This window comes from Lates calcarifer, linkage group LG21 (genome assembly GCF_001640805.2).
Source record: "Lates calcarifer isolate ASB-BC8 linkage group LG21, TLL_Latcal_v3, whole genome shotgun sequence".
Classification (NCBI taxonomy): domain Eukaryota; kingdom Metazoa; phylum Chordata; class Actinopteri; family Centropomidae; genus Lates; species Lates calcarifer.
Genome location: NC_066853.1, coordinates 26,256,816 through 26,283,799, shown reverse-complemented (window position 1 = coordinate 26,283,799; position 26,984 = coordinate 26,256,816). Strand labels below are relative to the sequence as shown.

Here is a 26,984-nt window from a genome sequence, read left to right as displayed (position 1 = left end):
GTTTGTGCCAGTTACTTTTCCAGCCTTTTGTTGCCCCTGTTCCAACTTTTTTTTTGAGATGTGTTACCTCTGATATGTTGTTTTTGTTCTATTGGGAATAAAATATGGTTTTATGAGATTTGCAAATCATTGCATTCTCTTTTCATTTACATTTTACACAGCATCCAAACGTTTTTGGAATTGGGGTTGTACTTAAATTTTGTAAAGTATAAGGTGCAGCAAACTCAAAATATAATACCCCTATATGAGGATACAGGAGGTTAATTTTAGTTTAAGCAACCTCAAACTAAGGCTAATGCTATCCACTAGCACTAGTTTCTGCTCTATAAATAATTTCTTACCTCAACCTTGACCTTTGCACCTCCTCTCAGAGGGGATGGACATTGTTAGACACCTCACATTTCCTCTCATTTTCTCACAACTCCCATCCGTTCTCACACTTCTCCAGGCCCTTGAGTAAATGTCTCCAGAGACTGCATTGTGGCAGCAACTATTTTTGCCCTCCTCAAGCTCTGTTGCCTCTCAATGTATGGTGAGTTATAACATGGGTTGAATATAGGGAATCTATGATTAATATGAAGAAATCAGCAGTGGTGCAATGGCCTGCTGTGCTGCCCCCATGTCAAAGGACTGCAGTCAGCATTTATTTCCACAGTGTGCACGGTACCTGCTGTGCTATAAATGAGTCTCGTGGGAAATATGAGTGTCGGCCAAACCATATCGTCACATCAAACCAAGTTGTTGCAATCAACACTGTATGACAGTGAGCATCTTATTTTGTGGTATAAAGGTGCCAACTATCCACTGACTGTCCATATATTTGGTTGGGATAGATCAATATATGATTAAATATTTAAATAAATATCAGATATCTAGTCATCTGATACAATGGAGTTTCCTGCTTGACCACAGCTGCAGTAAAGTTCCTTTATGTCATTTTGCACTTGTCCTCTGGTGTTAAATAATGTTTTGAATTACTGTGTTATTATTAGTATTATTATTATTTTTACAAAAATGGGTTGTAAATCTAACAATATGACAGTGTGTATGGAAATTAAATTAAGACGTGAAGATCAAAATGCTACTGTGACAGCAGAAATTTGCCAGAAAACAGTGAACGCTTGTCATTTTTTAAGACACAGACAATCAGATTCAAACATGCTAGATTAGAAAAACCCCACACTGTTCAAATCCTAATGTTGGTTTCCTCTGTCTCTTTTCATATCAGTTTACATGCACTTTTGAACCCTGCTGGAGATGCTGAGTGCTGGTCTCTGCTGACTGTTCACTGTGACTGGAACCAGAGTGTCCACAATAATGGCATCATTGATCACTGGCCATCTTCTCTCTGTCGCTGCCTTCAAAGCTTCCACTGCCGTGAGAAATATTTCTGAAACAGAAAAGCAATCTCTAACCTGATGAGAGGCTTGATCTGCCCTGCCCATTACCCTCTGAAGCCTGATGTGCTTTTAGTCCTGCTGCCTCAGTATTTCTCTGACCTCCAGGCAAAGATAACTGTGTTTGCTTGCTGAGGGGCTTCAGTCTCCTCGATTGGACGCAGCAGCTGTTTTACTTACCAATTTGATATCAAAGAGACATCAACCCTTGTAATGGACGGACAAAATTCCTACATGGAGAGCTGTTCTACAATGTATTCATGAGTCAGTTTTCTACTGTCCCAAGTACGAAAAAAGACATAAACATTTTACTGTGGTACTAATCCAGGTAAATTCCAGAATGTGAAAACTCCTCCTGACAGTGTTTGACTCTGCTCTGCCTTGTATTATCTGATGTGTGATTATCTGTATTGGAAGTGATAGAGCTATGCTGATTCAGTGGTTTCAAAGTGGTCAGCTTTTTGTTGATGGATGAGATTAATTCTTAAGACAGAGAAAAAAAGAGGATGGCCCCTGATGACAAAGAACCTACTTTTCTCTTGGGAAGCAGACAGAAATGCTATGAGAACTGTCACAAGACACAAACAGCGACAAACAAACAGCCTGTCAATGCCATTTCTCCATTCATCTCCATTCAAGTGCCTTTAATGACATATACATGTATGTGTAACATATAAAATTAACATATATGGTTCTTCTGTCATGACCAGACTGGATGTACACCCTATGAGTATGAGAGTAGATAATAGGGTACACAAGATACATTATGATTAACTTTAATTACCACTGCTCATCTCTTATACAACTAGTATGTAGTATCACTACTGCTTTCTTTTAATATATCTGCTATTTTCTGCTGTTTTACATGCCTTGGCAACACAGATCTCAAAGCATATCAATGACTGATAACCACTGGGCAATTGCCCTGGCAGCCCAAAACTCCAGAGGTCCTGAAAGCTCCAGGTAAACTCTGTGTCTGCTGAGAATCGGTACAGATCAGAAAAATGTTGTATTACATGATAAGGATTCACCAGGGCCATGTCAGTTTTATTAAAACACTGCAGCATATGAAATTGGGAACAACACCTGAGACTAACCTCAGACCTGCAAAACTCAAAAGATTCTGTTGTCATCACATGAATAGAGCCATCCACTGCAGCAAGTAAGCTAAATGTAATGCATAGCAGGGATGGCTCTTGATGTGTCATTAATAATTTTTGTAATTGTGTGAGCAAACACAAAAATCAAGCAAAGAACTCTAAAAATGAATCATCAAAATCTAGAGGCCATGTAAATTCACTTCAGGAAGAAAACAGATCCACATGTCCCTCTTCCCTCCCATAGTTCCTTCCTAGTGTGTATACATACTGGTAAAAAGCAACCAATAATGTCCTTGGGCATCAGTTACTATTCTAAAAATAATAATAATAATAATAATAATAATAATAATAATAATAATAATGATACTTTTTGTCATCTAATGATGCAGGGGCTTTGAGTGTATAGCTGCACAATATTGCATTTACATAGTTACTCATGCATGTTATTGAAAACGTATTAAAATCTACATCTTACAGAGGTGATTTTTTTTAGTTGAGAGCTGCCTACTGAGTCTGTATGTACCATAGACTGTATGGTATGTACTGTGCTTTTAAATCTACCGTAGTTCCGCCCAACACCGTATGGACCAATCAGCAGCTCTGACACACAACCCCTGAATTGTGGACTAATCACAACTCGTCTTTCTCCGCCAGTAGAGCAGTAAGTTCTCACTGTCTGGTTCGTATCATCTTCAGACTACCAGCGCAACAAGCCTGTCCTCCGTGCGGCTGACACGGTTTATGTACACAGAAAATGTCCAGAAAGTGGCTTTAGAGGACGGTTGGACTGTCCGGACTTTCGCCCTGGATTCAGTGGAAGTTTTCTGACCGACATACCCGAGTCTCCAGCGCCGTATCTGCAGCATTAGGTAGGTATTTGGCGCTGTGGTGTTGTTGCAATGTCCCTCTCCTTCCTTTTAGCTCAGGAGCTGCGACAATTAAACGCACATTTTAACAGGGGGATTTGAATAACCATAATAGGCCGTTGTCTTCGCTTTATATAGCTGCTCTTTCATTTAAATGCGGATTCTGCAATTGCTAGTGATTGGCATGTTAGCTATGAAGGCTGGAAAATGACCCTGCCGATATAATCCCGCACAAATCAAGCCCGTGTCAAATGAATACATTTAGTCGAGATTGTATGTTGACAGATAGCTCCGTTACGTGCAGTCCGCAGGGGAACGTCGCGCTGAATTGTATCATAAATCTGCTTTGGTTATCGACAAACGTAGCTAGGTCACACACCTTGAAGATCACCGAAGACATTTTACGAATCTGAAGAGGCAACTCTTCCACTGGACACACGGCTGGGTCACCAGTCACCATTTCAATGAAATTCAACCGAAAACATGCCCTCAGTTCTTACCGTCCTCCTCTGTCCAAAATAGACAGCCCTGGGTGCGGTAGTATAGAGCACTTCAAACTAAATCTGCGGTTCGGATTTATTTATATTTAATAAATTATAATAATAACCTATAATAGGCTACTAAAGACACCCCTGGCTCTTAGAACAACTGTGTAGACTCCGTGGTATAGCCAGATGATAGATACATGCCGAACTGAACAGAAGACCATAACATTAACGGAAGTTTACAGTGGCTTATGAACTGGAGGCATCGTTTAATGGCTGTATTTTAAATATAGGTTTGAGGTTGCCAATTACATTAGTAGATAATGGCTTGTGTTGGGGTTACGTGTGAAAATGTTCTGGCCTGTGAGAGCAGCTGGGGTTGGAAAAAATGTTCCTGCCTTGGTTGAGCTCGTGCAAAGTAGCCTCCACCATATATTAAGATGAAAATGTACTGGAGACATGTTAGAGTTCAACACATTGAAAAACGGTGGAGTTATTTTATTGGCAAGGCCCAGTCAGATACCCAAACTAGTCTTCATCCTTCATCCAGAGAGACATGGTCTCAATTAAGTGCATTTTACTTTTTCCATCATGTGCAGACACTAGTGTTATTTTTCACCACTGCTATGTCCCAGGTTGTTGAATGACATTATTATCTCCATCTTATTTTCTCCTCCATTCATAATTTCATATCATAACTAAATCTAGGAAATACATGGCTCATGTGTGAGGGAGATTGTTGAGTAGACTTAGACATGTGTAGCCTGAAGGTTTATAAGGATGAATGTTTACAAAGAAAATACTTTGTAGCAGTCTACAGGAGCTGATGAAACTGTTTCCAGTGGCCAGCAAGGGGCATAGACTACCAGTGTGTTGGTAGCCAGGAGCACATCTGCTGTGTGCAGGTGGTCGGGGAGGGTGGGGGGGTTGAATTCAGAGTATTTCTCAGTGCTGGCTCCTCTCATTGGGTCAGCTTCCACAGCTGCAGTGGAAGGATCAGTTGGACTCCAGCTCACTTCTCATTTCCTTGTGTGAAAAGAACACCCAATGCTGCATCACAATTATTTCATTCAGTCAAACAGCTGTCTCACTGCTGAGGCCGGCCAGGGTTTCAACTGCAGAGCGAGGCCCATATTTATGAATTCCTCCAAAAAGTGCATGCTGCTCAAGGACTTACTGATGCGAGTGCCCACATTCATCAAACCTCCCAGAATAGTAATGCTGATGGCAGAGACATCAGTAGATCTCCAGTACTGCTTGTTCTCTCTGTGAAATGCTTGATTGATGGCCTACAGTTTGTTGACAGATTGTGGCTGAGGACAGAGCCTTCAATAGTGTTTCATGTATTTTGCTTACAAAGCTGACAGCTTGAACATCACATTTTTTGCCTTTTTTTTTTTGCTTTTCTTAATGTTTACTTATTTATGTCTTAAAGCATCAAGGAAGCAGTATTAAAAACATGGCTGTTCATGAGCAGTGTCCAGGAACAGCTGAGCTCTGAGCCAACAAGTTTGGTGACCACCCACACACTGATCAGGTTTCCCTAGTGACTTGATGTGTCACAGGATGAAAATAATGGACTTATAGAGCAGCGAAGAGGGAGGGGCTTCTGCTTCCAGAAGTGTTTTACCCATTCTCTATCCCCTTTTTCATTTTTTCCCACAAATGATAAACTTAATGTTACTGAACACAGAAACACTCTGATAATGTAATGATCCAGTATGTTTAAGGCCACCATATTGAATTGACTCAGAGATGCCATGTTTTGTCATTGGCATAGTGAATGGGTCTAAATCCTACAATACCCATGAACCTCAGGTGCTCTTGCTATGGAGAAGAAACCAGTCAGAGATGTGAATGGGAATGTTAGGGAATTCAAAATGCTTTATCATTGATGTTGTTGATAAACGTGCCGCCGTTGCAACTGAATTCTATCGAAGGTGACACAGAATTTAAATATGAAATGATTTAAGCTGCCGACTGTGTTTTCAGTTTTATCCACACTGTTAGCTTTAGCTTTTTAGCTTAGCAGCTCATGTGATAGAATTTTAATCTTGGAGGTTTTTCTTGGGAGTCTTAGAGTAAGTGATACACACTTTGCCAAATTCAGCTAATAACTTCTCATGGTCCACTAGCTGTCTGTTCTGTGTGTGTGTGCTGAAGAAAACCAAAAACCTGGTGTTCCTGGTGGTGGCTTGGACCCACAGTTCAGCCAATCAACACCTGGGGGCAATTGTGCTTGTGCACAATAGGGGGAAGGGGATAAAAAGGGAGCAGAGAGAGCCAGAGAGACAGTAATTTTGGCGCATGCTAACATGCTACACTACAAAGAAGGAGAAATGGCTGAGAAACAGCTTAAGGCTACATCCACTCATTGTTTTTTTAAAATGCTGTTTTTTTTAAAAAAGCATCTCCATCCAGATAAGCGTTCTGCATCAGAGATAATCTCCATCCATATTAACACTCCTGAAAATGCACATCACACAATCATTCATGTACACGTGCTGGACATGGCCATGCACTTGTTGTTTGAAGCAGGAAGGGAAGTAGATTGTCTACTCTACTTGTGGTTGCTTAGTTGCAGAAAATACAACATCACATTTGCTTTGATACTGAATGACTCATCTTAAGCAAATTTAAAATCCCAGAAAGTTGGTAGTCATAGCATAGTGAAATGACAAAAGTCACTGCCTGCCTGGAAAACATTATTCAGTATGAATTAAAAATAGTTTTTCAAATCAGGTAGTAATGAATGTAGGATTTGTTATAATTACTGTGGGCTAACAAGCATTAAACATCAGTATGGTTCCTGGAAGAATCTGAATAAAAACAGTCTCCAGAGCAACACTCCTACACAGCCCAAATTGTGTTGCACTGCTTTGCAAATTGTATTCATACTATAGTTGACTAAAGGCTGCCCACTCAGTACACAGATCCACCTCTTCCTAACACACACACACGCACACACACACACACACCAGACACAGTCTAGTCTCAGGCAGATTTACTCCCCTGTGTTTCTCAGCCAGTCACTTCACTGATTAGTGATGTGTCAGTCATTGTTTACAACCCCTGCACTGTGGTAGTGAGTATGCAATTGCTTAGTTGTCAGCTGCACAAGGTGAAGATGATTTACCTGAGCGTTGCATTGCTTTAATGGGGGATATTGAAATTGATTGTACTAAATGCACTGAGCCTGTAGCATATTCAGATGCATGCATGCAGGTCTGCTGTGGTTTGAAGTGTGAATACTTCCTGTGTGAACGACTGTACCTGCGTACTCATGTTAAAGAAATGGGCAGATGTTGTAGGTTTATTGACAGTGAGTAGTTTTTGGAACAGGGGAGTGACAGTTTATCCAGTTCATGATATAGGGAGCTATATGGTTCTCCAGTCACAGTATGGTGACAACCTTGCAAGGTCAAAAAGTGTTCAAGCAGACGCACTTATGTATAATAAAGCCAACCATTATTTATTCAGGGTAGTTTCAATGATGTATACAGTCTACAGTATATGTGTATATACACGCTCTCAGTTCCTCTGTGGATTCAGGCTGTCTCAGTGTCTCTGTCTCCTCATGTGATCTCAGACTGACTCTGTTATGTTGAGATCAGGGTTCTGTGGGGGTCTGACCATCTACTGCAGGACTCCTTGTTGTTCTTGTCTCTGAGGACAGTTCTCTATGATGCTGACTGTGTGTTTGGACTCATTGTCCTGCTGCAGAGTTAATCAGACACCTCCCTGATGCTACTGATGAAGAGTCAAAACATCTGAAGTGCCTAAAACTTTTGCATAGTACTGTCTATACATTCTACTTTCCATACCTAATGGTGAGAGAAAAGTATGAATGGTGCCATGGTGCAAAATCATCAGCTTTATAGTTTTCTTTTTCTTTTTTGGTTTCTTTGATGTTTATTACTGCCACAGGGTCAACCACCACAAATACATCCACAACTGGTGGGAAACCTAAATAATCAGATTAAAGTTGAAGCTGGATTAATGCATTCCCACAGTAAGCTGATTTTTCTCAAGGTTGCACCATGTGTCTCCATCTACAAACAAATGGGTGTCAGAGATTCAGAGATGTTGATGTGTCCTCTTATAGCTGTACTTTTTAAGGTTAACATGTTTGATTCCAGTGTTCCGTTTCAAACCTGCCTCCTGCCTGAGAGTTGCATTAACCAGTCAGTTTGTTTGATGTACACGTTACTGAGTTTTGGGAGACTTGTGTGTCGGCTGCTTACTCAGCCTTTGTGACCTACTCTTATCTACACACCCTTTGCTGTGTGGATCTGCAGAAATGTTTATATGCACCTCAATAAAAGATTCCTACATCAGTGTATAGCAACATAAATTTAAAGTCCCACTTAAAATTTTGCTACATTCTATTTCTTTTCATTCTATGTTCTTGTGTGGAAAGAGACGTTTTATTGATGTCTCTGAAAAGCTCAAACATGATACTGTGATGGTCTGTTCATTTTCAAAAACTGTGACATACATACATACATACATGGCTTTACCTGAAGTTAGCTCTGTTTTACAAAGTTCACCCCCCCCATTTCCCTCTGTATGTTCTACAGTCCTGCATGCCTCTCCATCCAGGATGTCAGCCAAACTCAGAGCTTTTTTCTTCCTTTTCAGCACAAATGTCACTGCATGTAATTACTACAAGCTGTCGGTTACCATCCATGTTTATTTTGGTACAAGGACACGCGACAGTTGGTATTCTAGCAAGATTTCTGGGGTTGTCCACCTCCAGACCTCCAGTTATTACTGACCAGTGGTTCAGTGTGTTTAGTGTATTTGCAAAGTCAGAGGTTCATGCTCCTCTCTGACTGTCAGAGATGAACACATCCTGAAACTGTCTCTGTGGTTTGTGGTTTTAGCTAGACTTCAGGTTTTTCCCAAGTTTGAGTTAAATGCGGATCAACTACCACTAACAAAAGTTGAGTGACTACACATGCACACGCAGACACACAAACACGCACATGTGCATACATGTGAGCATGGTACGTTTTGCGTGTAGAGTTTCCTTCACAAGTCTGAAATACTAATGTCAGCAGCCTGTTTGTGCTGCTCTCTTGAGACAGTTGCCAGTGAGCTTCTTGTGAATTTTCACCAAGGCAGAGGCAGAACTTGAAACAGTGGAGTTAATGGTTTTTGCTAATGCTGACCTTTCTGCTTAGCACAGAATCCTCCTGTAGTTGCTTCCTTTCAAAATGGAACTGGGTGTAATGTGATATCACAGTTCAATATAAGTCATGTTCATCCGCATTAGTGAGTGTCGATGGCAGTTGGTCACATTTTGAGATTTTATTTGGATTGTTTGCAGCATGTTAAAGTAAGGGATGAACAGAGGTCAGTTAATGTGCTTAATGGCTCTGGACAAGGTAATCTAATGCTGTTAGCAAATCACAATAAAGCAGCCACTCCGTGTTGTTCAGCCATTGACTCTTAAGCCCTTCCTCATCTTTTGTTTGTTATTGTGTGTGTCTGTGTGTCATAAGCTACTTTTTGCAAGAAATTTCAAGACCGGTTAACTGGGGATGGTTTGTTCAGTTGAGGATGAAAGACATCCCAGTTTGGGGAAAAAGCAGAGTTTTGGGTCAGTGGTTAAAGTTAGTTTTAGGCAAGTAGTGTTTATGGTTAGGGTTATGGAGAGACTCCAGGAAATGAGTGCTATGTCTATGTAATGTCCCCAGAAGTGATCAGAGAGATCAATGTGTGTGTCTTTCATGTGGAAAAAGTGATGCAGATGCAACATTACATTTAAAACACATCATTTATTTGGTTGAAACATTTAGGCTGACTGTAAATATGATACCACTAAGACAAATATTTTTCCATCGCTACAGGCCCAGTGATGAACAAACAGTAAAGCAGATGAATCTTGCCCAGTGGATGGGTTTTTCCTGTATGAAGAAATGTCAGATTGCCTCAGCTTTAATTGCGCACCATCCACTCTGAACACGCAAAGGAAGGTCTCTGCAGGTCATGAACAGTTTGACAGGTGCGTAAGCAAATGAAATCCCCCGGGAGCCCAAGGTGTACTCAAAAGTTTGTGCAAACATTGGGGGAGGATGACTGTGTTTGACCTCATCCCTATAGTTTATTAGCTCTGTAATCCCTCCAGATAATGCGTGGATGTAGAGGAATAGTAGCCATGTCTTAAGAAGCAGAAAGTCACACTGCTGGGTACATTTACACACAGCATTATGACTTTACTCCAGCTGGAATCAGTCTGTCTTGTCTGTACAGCAATATCTCTGTGTCATACATTCTAGCTGGAGGTTGATAGGGTTTGTTCATTGTATGTGATTTATGACTGAGCCTGAGGGGCAGAGGTCATGGTTAGAGTGATGCCCATAGCCCTGCTGATTGATCCTGCAGTTGTGTGGAAACTAAGGAATGTGCCTGATCAGATATCTGATTGGAAACTTCAGAAGTGGTTGTTCATTTGTCATTAGGAGGATGGCAGTTGGAGACCAGGGGTTGCACAAACACAAACACAATCACAGTCATCATTTCTGTTCTGTAACATTGTAAGTTAGGCTCCTATTATTCCAAATTATATTTCAGTTTTGGTTATTTATACTGGTAACAACATTAAAAGCTACTGATACTTGTACTGGTCACAAACAGCATTTCAAATGTCACAAATAGTCTGGGTTCCTGCCACTGTGATCTAGAGTCTAGAGTTGTAAAATACTGTTGTCAAGTGTCTTGTCTGATAAACCTTTTTGCTGCTCAGACTGGTCTTCCTGGATTGTATTTCATTGCCTCATCAGCACTTTAAACAACATGGCCTCCACCTACATAGTACATTGAATATTTTTTTGACATGTTGGTCACACAAAGCAAACTATTTGAATTTGTATGGATTCAGGGAAATTTTAATATATACATTTTTTCATTGTTCATATTTTCTGATGTTTTACAGACATAATGGTTAATTGAGAAAATACCCTCCAGTTTAGTTAGCTGGTAATCTATTGAATAGAATCACTGTTGTTGCAGCCCTCTACATTCCTTATCATTTGAATGACTACACCTTAAGATATAATGTGAGACATTGGTTGTACTTATACCTGAACTGTCTTCCAACCTTGATGCTGATCTGAGCATATTATGCTTCAGTACACAGCTGCTGACAGAAAAAAGTAAATTGTTTTTATGATGTCAGACTGGTTCATTTACAGTATGTCTTTCCTAAAGCAACATATTTATCAAATCTCATTTTCCTCCTCCCTTCCACCTTGCCTTTCCTTCCTGACATACCAAGATCAGCATTGCAGTAGATAAATTTCAAATGTCAGCAGAAGCTCTGTATGCTTATGTTGGTTTGTTGTCGTTTTTATTTTAATTTTAGTGTAAGGCTGCAACATTATAAAATGTGAAAAAACTGAAGGGGTCTGAATACTTTATGAATGCACTGTACTTTCAGTGGACCCTCAAAAAAAAACAAAACAAGATTTTTAATTGTTTAATTGTCAAATTGAATGATTATTCATTGCAATGCACAACAAAGCCTGATGTAGAATTAGGTTATTTGATGAAAAGTGTACCTTGAGCTTTCTGGTTTCAGAGAAAAGAGGAAGAAAATGTTCTAAAAATAGTTTGTAATTTCTATGAATTTGATTACGCTGTAAAATGTGTGTGGTGTCATGGCTCAATCCTCCATTCTCTCAGAGGAGGTGACAGAGGCAACAAACTGACTGTTCAGCTCCCATTCAGTGTTCAACAGATTGCTCACATGGTATGACTTTTTTCCCCTACCTGTGCCAGATGGAGTGATCATTCATCCATTGATCAGTGGAACATTTAATCAAAGAAACTTAACCTGGCTCATATTCTTACCAAGCAGAAATGATGGAGAAATGAGAGGAAACTGAGTGGAATCCTGGTTTTCTTTTTCTTTAACTATCATGGACCCCTCACATCACATCTCACATGAAGTTCTGTGCCTTTTTTATACTATATTTATATCTTTTCTTTTTCTATTTTTGTCACTCTTGTTTCTTGCTGCTGTAACATGTAAATTTCCCACAGGTGGGATAAATAAAGTCTATCTTAATCTTAATCTTAATCTTAAATGCAGAGCCACCCTCATTATTAAGTGCTGCTGTGGTTTGGTTTCACTGTTGCTCCGTGGAGAGCAGCCTCAGCCTCCACTGCTTCCCCTAACAGATCAATGGGAAAAATATCCTGCGAGGAGGATACAGTGTCAGTAACAGGAGAGAAGAGCCTCAATTAATTTAACACAAACACATTTCAGCCCTGGTGTAAGGTGTAATCAGACACTGCTTTGAGTTTATCAGTCAGGCATTCATAAGGCCTCACCTCTGAGGGAACTTTGTCTACAGATTTTTAGATTCTTCTCCACTCTTTCTTTCCCTGATTTTGAAAATGATTTTTAGACAAAAATACACAAAATAGCTGCTTGTACAGTTCTGTGCTCAGTCTGTTTTCATGTTCATGTTTTTCAGATTTCATAACATATTTACTGATCTTAATTAGATTAAGCCAATTTTAGAGTCATGCATTCATGTAAAGTTATTGTGCAACTACTTATGTTTTCACTTAAAACTTTTGACATATGAGAAAAAGTGTCTTTTGGTATCACTACCAAAAATGGGGTATGGCAACATCCAGTGTTGAGGTAGTTAAAGTGATCATGGTTATTTTTAACATTCAGTGTCAAGTGCTGTACTTAATACTACTTTGAGCTACCTGTGTTTTACTTTGGTGTTTACCTTTTATGCTACTTTATACTTGTATCCACTACACCTCTCTGGTTTGCTTTACTATGTCTATAGTTTGCTTTACTTTGATTGGCCTGTGGTTATAGCATCTCATCTGTCTCACCTCCCACCTTTTTCTTTCTCACTTTAAACTGTCTGTTCTGCTCATGATTACAGATGATCATAGCTGGTCGCTTATTTTGTATACTTTTTTTTTTGGTTGCTTGTCTGTATTTTCTGTGCAGCTGCTGTTTTGGGAAGCTTCTCCTTGAAAACATGATATTACATTTCAGTGAGACTTACATTACATATTGATAATATCTAACTTAACAAGTGAATCAGAAGGTGGGCTTTCCCTTTAAGGCCAGTTGCAGCTGCCTTGGAGATATGGCAGGCTCCTCTTGTACTCTCACTAGAAGACTGAAGGTGTTTGCAGCCTGGCATGCTTTGTGACTTCCCCCTCCCTTTAACACTGAATCACCAATAAGAAGACACAGAGATTTGAGATTGTGTAGGTGGGCTGAAAGAAAAGACAAAGCCTGACAACAGGAAAAGAAGGAAATAATCATTGTCAGATGCTGCAGTGTAAGAGCTTTTCTAGAGATGTGCACATTTTCTACATTCCCCAGTCACAGTGCAGAGGGAGTACTTGAAGTATTTCTTCACAGCTTAGTCTTGTATGAGCTCCCTCTCAAAGGGAGGCGAATGCAAGGAGTAATGTTTTGTTGTGAAATACTCCTAACCTGTATAACTATGAGTTAACAGTTGAGGATGTTTACTTAAAAGCAACAACAGCCACTTGGCTCATTAGGCACGAGCAACCCACTGAGAAAGAGTTGGCAACATGCTGTCAGAGGGGAACAGATGGTAGAGTGATGCATTGGCCTGGCTTGGTCTGTTCAAACCTGGCTAAACAGATTCAGATACATTACAGAATATATACACTTGTTTTAGATATGGATTCATGAAATCACTTTCTTTGAAGCACAGTGACTTCATTTTATTAGACAGAGCAGACAAGCATACTTCTTCAGCATACTAATTTATTACAGCATACTTTTTTCACTATCTATCTATCTATCTATTTCTAGTAAAACCTGTATAAATGAATGGAGACATACAGATGCTTCCACACAGGTGGAGGTTGTGTGACAAAGCAAAGCAAAATATAAATACATTTGTACCATGTACCATATGCCTTAAATAAGGTCTGTGGTTTTAACACAAGCTCAAGCCACTTTCACATTTTATTCTACCACATAAAATACATCAGAAAATACCCCACGTGATTTTTTAAAAGCTTTTATATGTCTTAAAAAGGCAGCTGCTAATGAGAACGGCTTAATGAGACTATAGAGGTTATCAGCATCAAAACATTTAACATAGAAACTGATATACGGATCCGTCTACTTCTAAATCAAATTACAAGTTGGAAGCATAGTGGTGGTGATGCTGAAGGTATTTGAACACTAACATTAGCTTTGTATTTAGGCTTCAAAAGTCATAAAGGTGTTGTAAATATGAAAATCTTCTGTTGGTCAGAGATTATTTTCTGCAGTAATCCAAAAACTGATGAAAAAATGGCTTTTTGCCGAGGGAACCACAGTGATGCTAACTTCAGGGTTGGCCTACAAAAATACATCATCCCTGGACCACACTTTTCTTCTTGGTCTTCATGCATCATCCTGCTGCAGTTTGTGTTGTTTTTTTCGGGTGGTTGAATAAGTTAGTATGATTTCTTCTTGCTCAACATCACCTTCCCTAAACACTTCCAAACAACAGATGATGATCAGCTTTGAGGGACTAGGTCTTCATTTTCTGCGCCAGACATTTGATTCTCATTTAGCTCATCTGTTCTCTGCTGGTAGCCAGCGATGAGTTTTCTATGAGCAGAGCATTTAAAACATCAACATCACAGACAATTGTGCAGTCCTACTGAGAAGGCTGAAACTCTAGAAAATAAATTAAAAATGAAATGGGCAACATCATATTTAAAAAGTATCTGGCACAGTGAAATAACAGGTTTAAAGTGACAGTATTTTGGAGTCTACCTGAGGTGTAAGTGATGCTAATTAGCTAAAGCTTATTTAATCTCTCTCAGTGCTTTTTTACTTAGGAAGAAAAAGAGCAAGGAGAGATGAATAATTTTAAAGAGATTTCTTTGCATGAAAGCTTGATATATTTTGCCATGAGAGGAACCTAACCAAAATGAAACTAGTACTCAGAATCTAATCCTATCCATATGGACAGACAGTGAGTTGTTTTTGAGGAATCAAAATGACATATTAAGCATTTTTTTCTCTCCAGCATTGTTATGGTCATTGGAAATGTCCAGTGAAAGGTATTCTCTTGTGTAGTTGTTGCACTCCTATGATGGCACAGGATTGATCAGATTCAGTGTGTGTGCTCAGCACTTTCAAGCAGTTATGACGCTTAGAGGAAAAATGAGAATAATACACCTTTAAGTACAGATAATCTGTACTATTTCATTAATACAGATCAATACCAGTATTTTTGGATCAGACCTGCCAACAGATAACATTTTGCCAAAACTCATCTTTAAATGGAACCAAAAGTATTCAGTGATTCTCCAGGGATGTGCTCTTGTTGGGGTGGGAAAACCTCTTAAATTAAATAGTAATGTAATTCTCATACCACCTTATCACTACACAGATGGTGATGGATGTAATAGCAGTGTGATATTTCATAAATCCTCTTTTGATGATGCCTTCAACTTCTAAACTTGTGGTCTTCACATATTTTGAGTATTAGTCAGCTATGGCTTCTTCATTTCTGTCTATCATAACCCTGTCTTTAAGTTTGGTATTTTAGCCAGTGTGAAGTTTTCTCTGGCTGGGCACAGATGGAAATTGTTAATTTCTGCAGTCATCAGCAGTAGACAGTGCCTGCCAAACATGAACTTGTACGACAGAAAAACATTTAATGTAGCTGTAAGTGATCTCCATGTATCTTCAGACTTTTACATCCTCCCAGGACATTAAACACTGCTCAGCAGTTACATAATTTCTGGGAAGGAACAAAGTTGATGATTAAAACTTCATAAGTTAGAACAAAGCGGATGACAGCGTCTTGCGTCATTCGGTGGTGCTCTGCTCAGACAGAGATTCATCCCAGTGATCCCTCATACCATGAAGGGGTTGTTGGCTGCACTGGGTTCATTGCTCTGCTGTGATGAACAGCAGCCTGTCACATAGTGATGTCAGAGTCCCTGCTGTGCACTGCTGCAGAACAATGCTGACAGAGTCTGTTAACCGTCATGCTCATGATGATCTGGAATGTGTGTAAACAGACAGAAGAACAAATAAGGTCACTGGATATCCTTTAGTATGACTACATGGCTAGACATTTAGCTCACAGACCATATGAGTAAATTATACTTCAGTTACCTTGTGCAGGGAAATTAGTTTTCTGTCTTTGACCCGATGTGTATGGGAGCAGTGTGCAGCCATTTCAGTTCTGATGCCAGGGTCTGAAGGGCAATGACTAGAATACTTCTGATACCTAACCTTTGTGTATTTGGGGCTTAGAGGAAAGTGGAGCACCTGGAGAAAACTCACTGTGAGGAATAAGCATCACGCAGAATTTCCTCAGTTCAGCCCCAGTGGTGTTCCAAAAATGTTTGGTGAAAGTTTCCAATCCAAGAATCCAATCCTTTCCACATTACACAATGTGGAAAGTTTCCACTGCCCCAATTGGTAAATTTGAAAGTGTTTGGACAGCATATTTACAGCTGTATTAAATAGTTTGGGTAAACTGCATTTTAGTTGATTTTTGAAATGAATAGAATTAAAACCAACCTCTGCAGCAAGCAGACATTACAAAATGAGCTGTCATTCAGATGTTAATGCACTGCTACTTTTTATTTCATTCAGTTTCCTTTTCTTAACTGCTGGACATTTCCATCCGGAATTTGCTGATAATTAGTGGGATCCATACTTCCCTCTATCCATGTACTGTTTCCTGTGTCACTGTCTGTCAGTTTGTTTTTTCACTAAATGCTGCTCCTTTTTTTGTCCAAACACATGTTTGGTGGTTGCAGCCAGAGAGCTCAGTTTTAACTTAGCACAGCACTTATTCACTTATTCAGATGTTGCTGTGCAGACTTCTGACATTGACTTTTGTGATGAGGCCGCAGGTGAGGTTTCCCTCTGATGACTCCTCCATGTAGGCCCTGTTTGTGTATCAGTGCTGTGCAGTGTAACGGTGCACCGCCACTCCTTCACATAAACCTTCCTGCAGCTCCTTTGTGCAAAGAATACGACCTCAGCATATGGCTGCAGACGTGCTGTTTTATCTCAACATTTTCTTGGTCTTACTGTTTTTTTTCTCTTCTTTTTTTGTCATGGGAAAAAAGCAGATTAACGTTTAAATGCACTGCAGTAACCTGGTCACCAGAAATGCATATATGCAGCATGTCAATAATTAGATTTCTTCCCCACTCCCAACCTTATTCTGGAATAATGTCATACATAATTCAGCTGCAGTAGTGATAAAATGAGCTGTTAACTTACTTTTGTAACACACCAGCAAAGAGAGAGGCTTCAGGATGATAGTGTATTCTGTTGTTCAGGCCACCATTCTGGTCCAGACAAAAAAAAAAAGTCTTAACAACTGGTGGATGGATTGCTCTGAGATGTGTACATTCAAGGTTCCTAAACGTTTTTCCAAAACTCTGACCAAACTATTGACATTCCCTTCAGCCTCAACTGTGCTTTATGCTTAGAGCTAATTATTATTGTTAGTATGCTAACATACTAAGATGGTGAACAAGTGTAACATTATACCTGCTAAACATTAGCATGTTAGCATTGTTGGTGTTAGTACATTAGCTCAAAGCACCACTGAGTGTAAGTAAAGCCTCACAAAGCTGGTAATGTGACTGCTGACTGTGTTTAGAAAGAACATGTGCTTTTTCTTTATATTCAACTCTTCAGCAGTGGAGATTGTGTTTTTAGACTTCTACAAGCCTCAACTTAAAGTATAGAATTTGATTATGAGGATAAATCCCTGCTTGTGAATTATCCACTTTCATGTCACTGCTTTGCTCACAGCTGTTCTTTCCCTTTCTTAAGTCTTTGTCATGCACATGCTCACATGTAAAGAGCCCACTGGAAACCTGTCTGTGTGTACAAATGGAAAATGTTTTGTTTTTTTTTCCCAGGAGAAATCTAGCAAGTGAAATCATGTTTCTCTGAGCCCCTACCCTGATTACAGAAACCAGATTTAATAAGGTTGTAGATGCCTTACTGCCTACCAGTATTTCCAGATTTTTTTTTTAATCCAGGTCAGGTTATCCATATAATAAACTCAAACCAGACTGAATATGTGGATTGCATGTGAGGTACCGCAGTGCACTGACCTGCTCTGGCTTCCTCTCATTCGTTAACCCCTCCTCTCTTAATCAGTCAGTTTGTTCAGGAGGGTGACTGTGGCTGCAGGGTCAGCACAGAGAAAACCCTCCCACAAATAAGCTGCACTAAGCCTGCAGCTTTTACTTCCCAACAGCAGAGAAAAAGCTGTCTGCCAGCCCACTGCGGTGTGTAGACCTTTTGTGTGGGAACTGTGTGTGCGCGTGTGTGTGTATTAGAGGTTGAAAGCTAAATCTCACAGATGATGTATGTGCGGCAGAGAATCAAAGTGCTGTCTAATGAGTTGAAAAATATAACCTTCCTTGTTAAATGCATACATTTGTTGTTCTACAGTCTCTTAGTGATCGTCTGAGTCATATTGTACTAACTCTTCATAAAATGTTTATATGACAGTTCATTTAGTTTTTCAGATAACAACTCCATAGTTCTAATTGTGTTTGAAGCAGTTGTGTGTGCTCTCTGCAGAGCACAGTAATGTTGGATTTGGATCAAAAGGTCTGTTTGTTAAAGAGAATGTGGTCATTACTCTTTTGACAATTTTTTTCTTTGCTCTGGGATGCTTTTGATTTGCATACAATAATGACAATGTCTTGGTGCATGACATCTCTTACGTGTAATTTCTAAATCTGGGACATGAGATGGTACATTTGATTTGGTTTTGTTGTTAACTTTACTCAATGAATGTTGTTCTGGTGTATAATTAGAACTAACTATGTCTTTTGTGTTTTGTGCCACAATCTAGGCCTCATGGAGCTCGGAACTCGACGCCTGCTGTGCACCAGGGAGCTTGATCCATGCCCGGTTCCCAGCAAACAACCATAAAGGGTGGGAACCTTAACTACCCTTTTTTTCCCATCCCTTTCCCTAAATTGCCCTTGTGGTGATATTGTCCTCTACTGTCTGTGGCCTGCAACATGATTGGCAAGTTGAAACAGAACTTGCTGGTGGCCTGTCTGGTCATCAGTTCAGTCACGGTCTTTTACCTGGGCCGCCATGCCATGGAGTGCCACCATCGCATCGAGGAGCGCAGCCAGCCGGGTGGGATCCTGCCTCTGTCAGCACTGGGAGGCAGCATGCGGACTACCTTACGGACAGGCCAGAATCTCAGCACACCTTTCGTTTACAACAAAGACATGCCACTCATCTTCATAGGTGGTGTGCCTCGCAGTGGGACCACACTAATGCGAGCAATGCTGGATGCCCACCCAGAGGTACGCTGTGGGGAAGAGACCCGTGTCATCCCACGTATCCTGGCCATGAAGCAGATGTGGAGCCGCTCAGGCCGGGAGAAGATGCGCCTGGATGAGGCCGGTGTGACAGATGAGGTGCTGGATGCTGCCATGCAGGCCTTTCTGTTGGAAATCATTGTCAAACATGGTGAGCCTGCCAACTTCCTGTGCAACAAGGACCCTTTTGCGCTGAAGTCCCTCGCCTATCTGGCCAAAATCTTTCCCCATGCCAAGTTTGTTCTCATGATTCGTGATGGGCGGGCTTCAGTCCACTCCATGATCTCACGGAAGGTGACCATTGCTGGCTTTGATCTTGGCAGCTACCGGGACTGCCTGACAAAGTGGAATCGGGCCATAGAGACCATGTACACTCAGTGCCTGGAGGCGGCTGATAAATGCCTACCAGTACACTATGAACAGTTGGTCCTCCATCCTGAGAAATGGATGAGGACACTGCTGAAATTCCTTGACATTCCTTGGAATGATGCTGTCCTCCATCACGAGGAGCTCATTGGGAAAGCTGGAGGAGTGTCCCTCTCCAAGTAAGTAATGCTGACAGCTCCTTCATTTCCTTTTTCCTTCCTTTCTTGTTCTGTTCTTATTCTTAGTTTTTGAAAACATAGTTTAATGTCAAATGGTTTTTTAGGTTATTTTTGGGGCTTTTTGCCTTTATTTGATAGGACAGTGAAGAGAGACAGGAAATGGGGATAGAGCAGGGGATTATGCAGTAAAGGTCCAGCTGGATCGGGAGTCGAACCAGAGACTCACTGCTTGGAGTACTGAGGCCCACGTGGTGCATGCCCTAACCATTTGGGGGTTGCCCCAGTGTCATATAGTTTCAGTCTTTGGGGAAAATGAGTGTACAGGAAAGGTAGTGAATTAGATGGAATCAGTAAACTGACTAGGTTGAGTTTGTTGAGAGTTTCTTTGTAGGCTCTTTAACTGTTGTAATTGTTATCCAAGAATGGCTGAATTGAGGACGACTGGACTTGGTTGTAGTATTTGTTGTCACAGTGTAAAACCTCACTCTGGCCGTTTTGACTGTGTCTGTGTTTGTAGCTCTGGGAGAGACTTGTCCATGTCATTACATTCAGACAGAACTCTTTAATTTCAGAGTAATTACAACATAGGCCTGTGTAAAGCCTTTCAGGAATAGATTGTCTCTTTACGCAGTTCCCTCAAACAGAAGAGGCTCCATTGTTATCTTGTTTCTTGTTTGTTGTATTAGGGTTGAGAGCACAATTTGTACTATGGGGGTCAGTGGCCTCTTATCTGTATCCCACCGCATGTTTAAACTAAACATAGGGTCCAGTTGACTCTTAACTGGTCACTGGCAGTGATGATTCACTGAATCACTGTCCATCACTGTGTCATGCTGTGATTCATTTTGAGTTTCGTTGGCATTTTGAATGGTTGGAACGTAGTTTCTGGAAGCTGTCTGCTATGTCTGTGATAACTAGAGCTGGACAGACACTGTGCCATGTTATTGGTCTTGTATGCTGTATTAACTTGCACTGCACATTTGAATTGACCTTTCTGCTTTGTCAGAACCTGTGATTTCTCTGCTCAACACTGCACAGGGTCAATCGACCGGCCACGATTTGGAGCCCGCGCAGAACGTAACCACAGGGCTCCTGCTTAGTTTTTTCCAGTGACTATTCCAAATAAGTTTATTCACACAAGATGGCTGCGTCCTCAGTAGTGACAAAAACATACAGAGGTTACATTTTTTTGATGAAAAAAAAAAAGACTCACATATGGCAGCACACTATGGCTGAAGATGCAGACAGTCTGTCCTCCAGCAAAGTTCAGTTATACATGTGTGTATCACACCAGTCTTAGGACTACTGTTTTGGCCATAGTATGTAAAATACATGTAAAACAAGCTCACCACAACTTATAACAGATTTGTTTGACAGCAGCTGCTCATACTGCAGATAGCAGACCAGAATTCCTACCATACCAGAAATCCATTGTTTAATAGCCAGGTTGTTATTATGCAGCTAATTAATCGGTTGTCTTGACTGTCTATGAACTGCACATCCAGTAACAACTGATCATGCATTGTAAAATCAGTCCGAAATAACAAATTTGGGGCTAAAATTGTGCTACTGTTTGCACTGCAGTAATGTATTCATTTTGACTGTGATAATCAGGTAGCAACTTCTTAGAGGCTTTGCTTTTATGAGATGCTTCCCTTATTGCTTCAGATTAATTGAATAGCTCATTGCGGTGGTGGTCAAATAACTATCTGCTGCCGTAAGAAGTTGTGATTCTGCCAGGCTCACAGGCTCCACATGGTTAGCGGGGCCTACCATATATTACATTCCCAGTGCAATAGAAAATGAGCTCAGACATGTTCATGTCTACTTAGCTTTTAACTACTTAGCCTGGAGGGGAGAGAAAGTATGGATCGGCTATTAACCTGAAGAGAAATGACATGTGGGTAAGCAGTGTGTCAAGTTGTAGTAAAGAATCACTTTCTATATAATCTCAGTTCCTGTAGGCCTTGAAAAGCATGCACCTCTGACCTTGAAACATATCCTTCCTATGTGTTCAGAGGAGAGGGAGAAAGCCTCCAGACTTTCCATCATTACATTTCATTTGGAAATTAAACATCCTGCTGCTGAACACAGTGAGGAACCTACTCATTAGTGACTTAAAACGCATGAGCTTATGTTTTCACTACTGTAAGAAGGTTTTCATAATGGCCCTGCCTGGTGTCAGAGTTGTTTTGGTTTCAGTGATTTGGAGGGTTGGCCTCTGGAAGTTGTTGAGGAAACGCTGAAGGGGTGCAACCCCATTCCTCAGCTCAGTCTGCCCCAACTGCTACCACCCTCTTCCTGCCACGTAGAACCAGAGCACACTCCATAGCCTCTGGAGATGATTTAAGCCACACTTTGTTATTGTCTGCATATGAGAACACTCATGGTTTTTATTAAAAAGCTTAGCATATGTTGAGCTGTTTTTTCTCTTGATGCCTTTTGCCTTTTCTGCACACTTCATGAACTCATCCCACTCCCTCTATAGTAAATAGTGAGGGTGGATTTCCTTCCTCTGGTTGAAAATCTCTAACTGATATGTGTTTCATCAGTTTTCCTTCTTGTGTTCTATGACTTTCATGTGTTTGACCATGAGAGGAAATAATCTGATGAACAAAGTGGCTCAGTTTTGCAAGGTCTGATGTGGAATAGACAGCACTGTGTAAAGTTTTAAAAGTTGTAAAAGCATCTCCTGTACATAGGATCTACTCGAGCAGCCTGAACCACCCAGCTAGATAAAATCACTCTGTTTCAACATAGGCTAAACTTACACTGCAACTCCTTATTTCGCTCTGACAAGTTTTTGGCCACACACCCATATCCACAAGTCCAGGGATACCACAAGTCTAGTAAAGAGACTGAGCATTGTTGGCTCTGATTTCATCTCTTTTCACAACTGTATTTGAGATTAATTTAGTTTTTGAGTCTTCTTTCTTGTCACAGGCCAACTCACACTGTCTACAGAAACATTCTGCTCCTGGCTAATCACAACTTGTACCAATCATAACTTGATATGTTTGACAAGAAATTTAACTTAGCATTCAGTGCATGACAGGTGTGCATGAGGCTTCTTAAAGTACAGTAGAGTAGTTTTACAGTTAAAAAAAAAAAAAAAAAAAAAAAAAAATCAGCAACTTGTGATGTTTGTACTCAGAACACACCCAATAAAATGCCCACAAGCATGAACTTTTCTAATTAACAGTTACTAACAGTTTCTTTGCCATGAAAATGTTCAGTTTTTAGTTTTCGCTTTAATCCATAAAAGAGTACTACTAAGTAAAATAAACATCAAGAATCCACTCATCTTTTGTAACTACAACACTAGTCCTTTAAGCCAACCTGCAAAATTCAAAAGCTCACCTTAGGATGCTGTGAAGTGTTTTGTTGGTTAAGCAGAGATGCCATGGAGACTCTCAAGTACTCTTTAGCCATGCTGCGACAACACTGGACCACTATAACTCAGTAGTAAGGACCCTTGAGGTTCTCAGTAAATCCTCACTGTCTTTGTCTCTCATTACCCTCTTTTATCATCACTTGTGTCTAGACAGTGGAAAATCTTCTTCATTGGTCATGTTTTCATAAAGCAGGGCTTGTGTGTTTAACATCTTTTCCTACCACAACTATAGAATGTTACAACACTTGAAGTAGTTAAAACAAATGTGGGCCAAAACAGACTGAATGTCTACACAGAGAGGGAGAGTGATAGAGCTCTTTGGGCTCCAGATGCAGATCTTGGTCATCTAGTGCACATGTCACCCCTCCACAAATTGATTCCCATCAAATATTAATGAATGGGGACCTTAACCAGAGCTTTCTGGGCTAAGCTGAAGATAGGCATGGAGACAGTGCTTTGTTCTGCATGTCTAACATCATCAATGAAATATGCAAACGCAGTCTTCAGCCTGAATGTAATCTGTAAATTCTCCGGCCTCCATTGCACAGTATGTCAAAATATTATGTCCATCAAAGAAATTAAACCAGTTGCCATGTTTTTTCTGTAAGCAGATTCAGAACAATCTAATGTAACACTAGCTTGGTTCTGGCACAGGAAGATGACCCATTTTTAATCTAGGTGAAAAAGCTCTTATTGGTCAGATGTTTTTCTAACCAGTGAACTTTTTTCTGTAAAATGTTTGTTTCTTTGGTGCCAGGACTCACTGATGGCAAGTCTTAGGCTCCTCTAAGATAGAACTTGTGTACACAGAAGTATCTCTACTTCATGAGTGTGTAATGTAGTATTTTAGACATTCACTTTGTGTTCTACAGTAGTTTTTACTCATTATTATAGGCTTTAGTCCAACGTCATACCTCTTCCCTGAATGGGTCCTGATACAGTTTGATGTAAGAAGAGGTCATCCCACAAGTAGCCTTCAAGGCAGCACAAATACCTTTTAGCATCATAAACATTTTGCCCCACCTCCTCTCAAGTACTTTGCCCTCAGTGCATTAAAGTCAGCCCCCATGACACCTGACAGAAAATGCTTCATGCCCACTGAAACCACCAGCACTCCTCACTCTCCACTATCCCTCTGCTTTTGGTCTCTATCCACATGAAAATCTCAATCAGCGGGCAGCAGGCCCCAGGGCAGGACCTTGTCTTAGCATTAACATCAATTATCTAGCTTTGATTTAGTGGAGGTCCTGCCTAGCTGAGAGACTTGCTACATTACTTATCCCAGAACAGAGAGCCATTCCATCCCTCCTCCATAACTCTCTATCCTATTTGTGATCTTGATGTCTCTATCTGATTCTCTCTTATCAGCTGGTGGTGATACAGAACACCACCTTGGGTAAAGGAGGCCCAGCAATGAATAATTGACAAGCTAGAGGCCATAAAGAGCGTCAGCCTGAAGGGAAGTGGTCATGTGATGGGCGGAAAGATTGTTTGTCACCTCACATTTAAAGACGAGGAGTTCACAGTGTAGTTGCAAATGATTTAAACCTGATGACAGGAAACAAACAGATGTGATGTTTATAATCATGAATTGTCTCCTTCATTTTACTGTTCTGTTGAGTATCTGTATCTGGCCTTACATACAACTGTTTGGAGGAGAGTAACATTCAAACACTGTTGGGGGTGAACAGCTGAGAAAGTACAATTTATTCAATTCGAATAGTTGCAATTTAAATTGTAACCGAGATGATGTTAGTTCTATGTGTTGGCTGTACTGTAAATTAAAGTCATGTCTTTTCCTGATTAATGTTGAATTATTGTTGCAATTTTCCATTTCTCTAATTTTTTCCATAATTAATAATTATAATAAATAATAAATATATCACATATTTTCTTTTAGATTGGCACCTTAAAAAGCTCTTACTTGAAGCTATTATGCTCTTCCTTTTAGTCTTTAACTAAACTATGGATGAAGTTAATGATTATTTCATTGTAGATTACTGATTATTTTGTTGATTAATTGTCTCCTAAATGCTAGAAAACAAGGTCATGTCATCAGATTGCTGCTTTGTCTGACCTTCAGTCCAAAAATACTGAATGTCCTATCACATGACAAGACTAGGAAATGGAGAAAATCCACTCAAATGACAAGCTGGAACTGAAGAATGTTTCACATTTTTGCTTTAAAATTAAATTAGTAATTGATTATTAAAATACTTTATTTTTCTTATTGAAAAAGCAACTCAACATTGCGGCTCTAAAGCTCAAACAGCTATAGTACAATGCAGAGCTCTCCTCAGCAGTAGTACAGGCTCTCCTCCTCTTGTCTGGGGAACCAGGACAAGCTGCAGAGGGATCAAGGAGGCTAAAACTTGGTGACGGGTAGAAGATGAATGATCAGTGTGAGTGGAGTCTGGGGAGGCCTCACAACCATATCAGGGTACAGGGAATCCAGTGGACAGCCTGTAGGAGACCCATAGTGGGCAAATGCCCAGAACATTTTCTTTAACAGATTTGAAAACACAACCCAAAACATTCACATTACAAACATGTATAAAAATATGTTGCTATGCAGGTTTGTGTGTGTGCACATAGAAGTGACCCCTGGTTCACGATTGTCTGCATCTAACATGATGGTGAAGCTGAGCTGCATTTGCAACACTCAGTCTTTGTCTTTATCAGTTTATGTTCCACGTCAACACTTAGCAGCCTCTTGGGTCTTGATGGAGTTACCTAAAGTGATTCCCTACCCATTTGTTGCAGAGTGGATATTTGGATCATGGCCCGTCTCTCAGAAACCATCTCCACCATCCTCCTGAGATGATAAAACCAGCTCACTCTATTAATCATGCAGGAGACTATACCCGTACAGTGTAAAGATTCAATTGCAAAGTAAATGGATTAGAGGAAAGTGAATTGTCAGATTGAGGTATAGAGTCAGACAGGAAACATACGGATGGAGAAGCTGGACTGCAGATGGTAAATAGACAAGTGTGGGAAGAGAGAGCAACCTGAAAGAGCTAGCAGCAGCCAGGGGAATAAAAAGAAGTGGCTGTTTGGTTTCAGTACATCAGAAGAGGCTTTTATTTCAGCAAGAATGACATGTTCTTCTTACAGGCTGTCTAGGGTATCGACATGGATTCAGAAGCATTGTCATTGTCATTCTGCCATCTGATTTACATAATGTGTAAATCTCACTTTACTGGCCTAATAACTGCTCTATTATAACTGAATTTCAGCCTTGCTTTGTATTTTGCACCCATTTTCTTTTTTCACCTGGAGATGCTACTGTCAGTTGATTTCTATAAAACATTTAAGGCAAGACCCAGTGCAAATGTCGATCCATTAGGAAGACGAAAATTACCTTTCAATGATACAGCAACTGTTTACTTCGAGTAAACTACTACATCTGATTGTATTGGTTTGGAATTGATTCACATATACTCTGTTCCTAAGTAAAATTACATTAGATTAGAACTTAGATATTACAGTTCTGTAAAGTTTTTGTCTTAGTTTTGAACATACACCATAAACTGTGGGACCTTATGAAGACATAAGTGCCTATATAATTTGCCACAGTCTACCTGTGGAAAAGTGGTCTGAAACAGCCAAATAAATAAATCTGTAATAGATCTTTCTGTTTTTGTTCAAAGATGTGATTCCAGCCTCAAAAATGTGAATCTTTTCTTCTGTGCTAATGAATCTAATGTCTTTTGGTTTTCGAGTCATCTGAAGATGTCACTTTAGGCTGAAATAATTGGCTAATTGATCAATAATTGTCAGTTGTTTGTTGAGGGAACTCTTCCTTCTATTCCTAAAACCTTGTTACATGCAAACACG

General features: G+C 40.2%; 1 protein-coding gene across 5 annotated transcripts in view; it reads left to right on the top strand.

Moving 5' to 3' along the window:
• The first annotated feature begins 3,140 nt into the window (after window positions 1-3,140).
• tpst1 (tyrosylprotein sulfotransferase 1) overlaps window positions 3,141-26,984 on the top strand; it is a 42,359-nt gene continuing 18,515 nt past the window's right edge. For 4 of the 5 annotated variants that reach the window (XM_018701398.1, XM_018701392.2, XM_018701382.2 and 1 more), the window contains exons 1-2: window positions 3,141-3,366; window positions 18,722-19,750. In XM_018701398.1, coding sequence (XP_018556914.1) covers window positions 18,894-19,750 — 857 coding nt within the window. In that variant the 5' untranslated portion in view covers window positions 3,141-3,366; window positions 18,722-18,893. Of the gene's footprint in view, window positions 3,367-9,703; window positions 9,859-18,721; window positions 19,751-26,984 lie in introns of all 5 variants that reach the window. The other variant, XM_018701373.2, reaches the window with a different exon arrangement.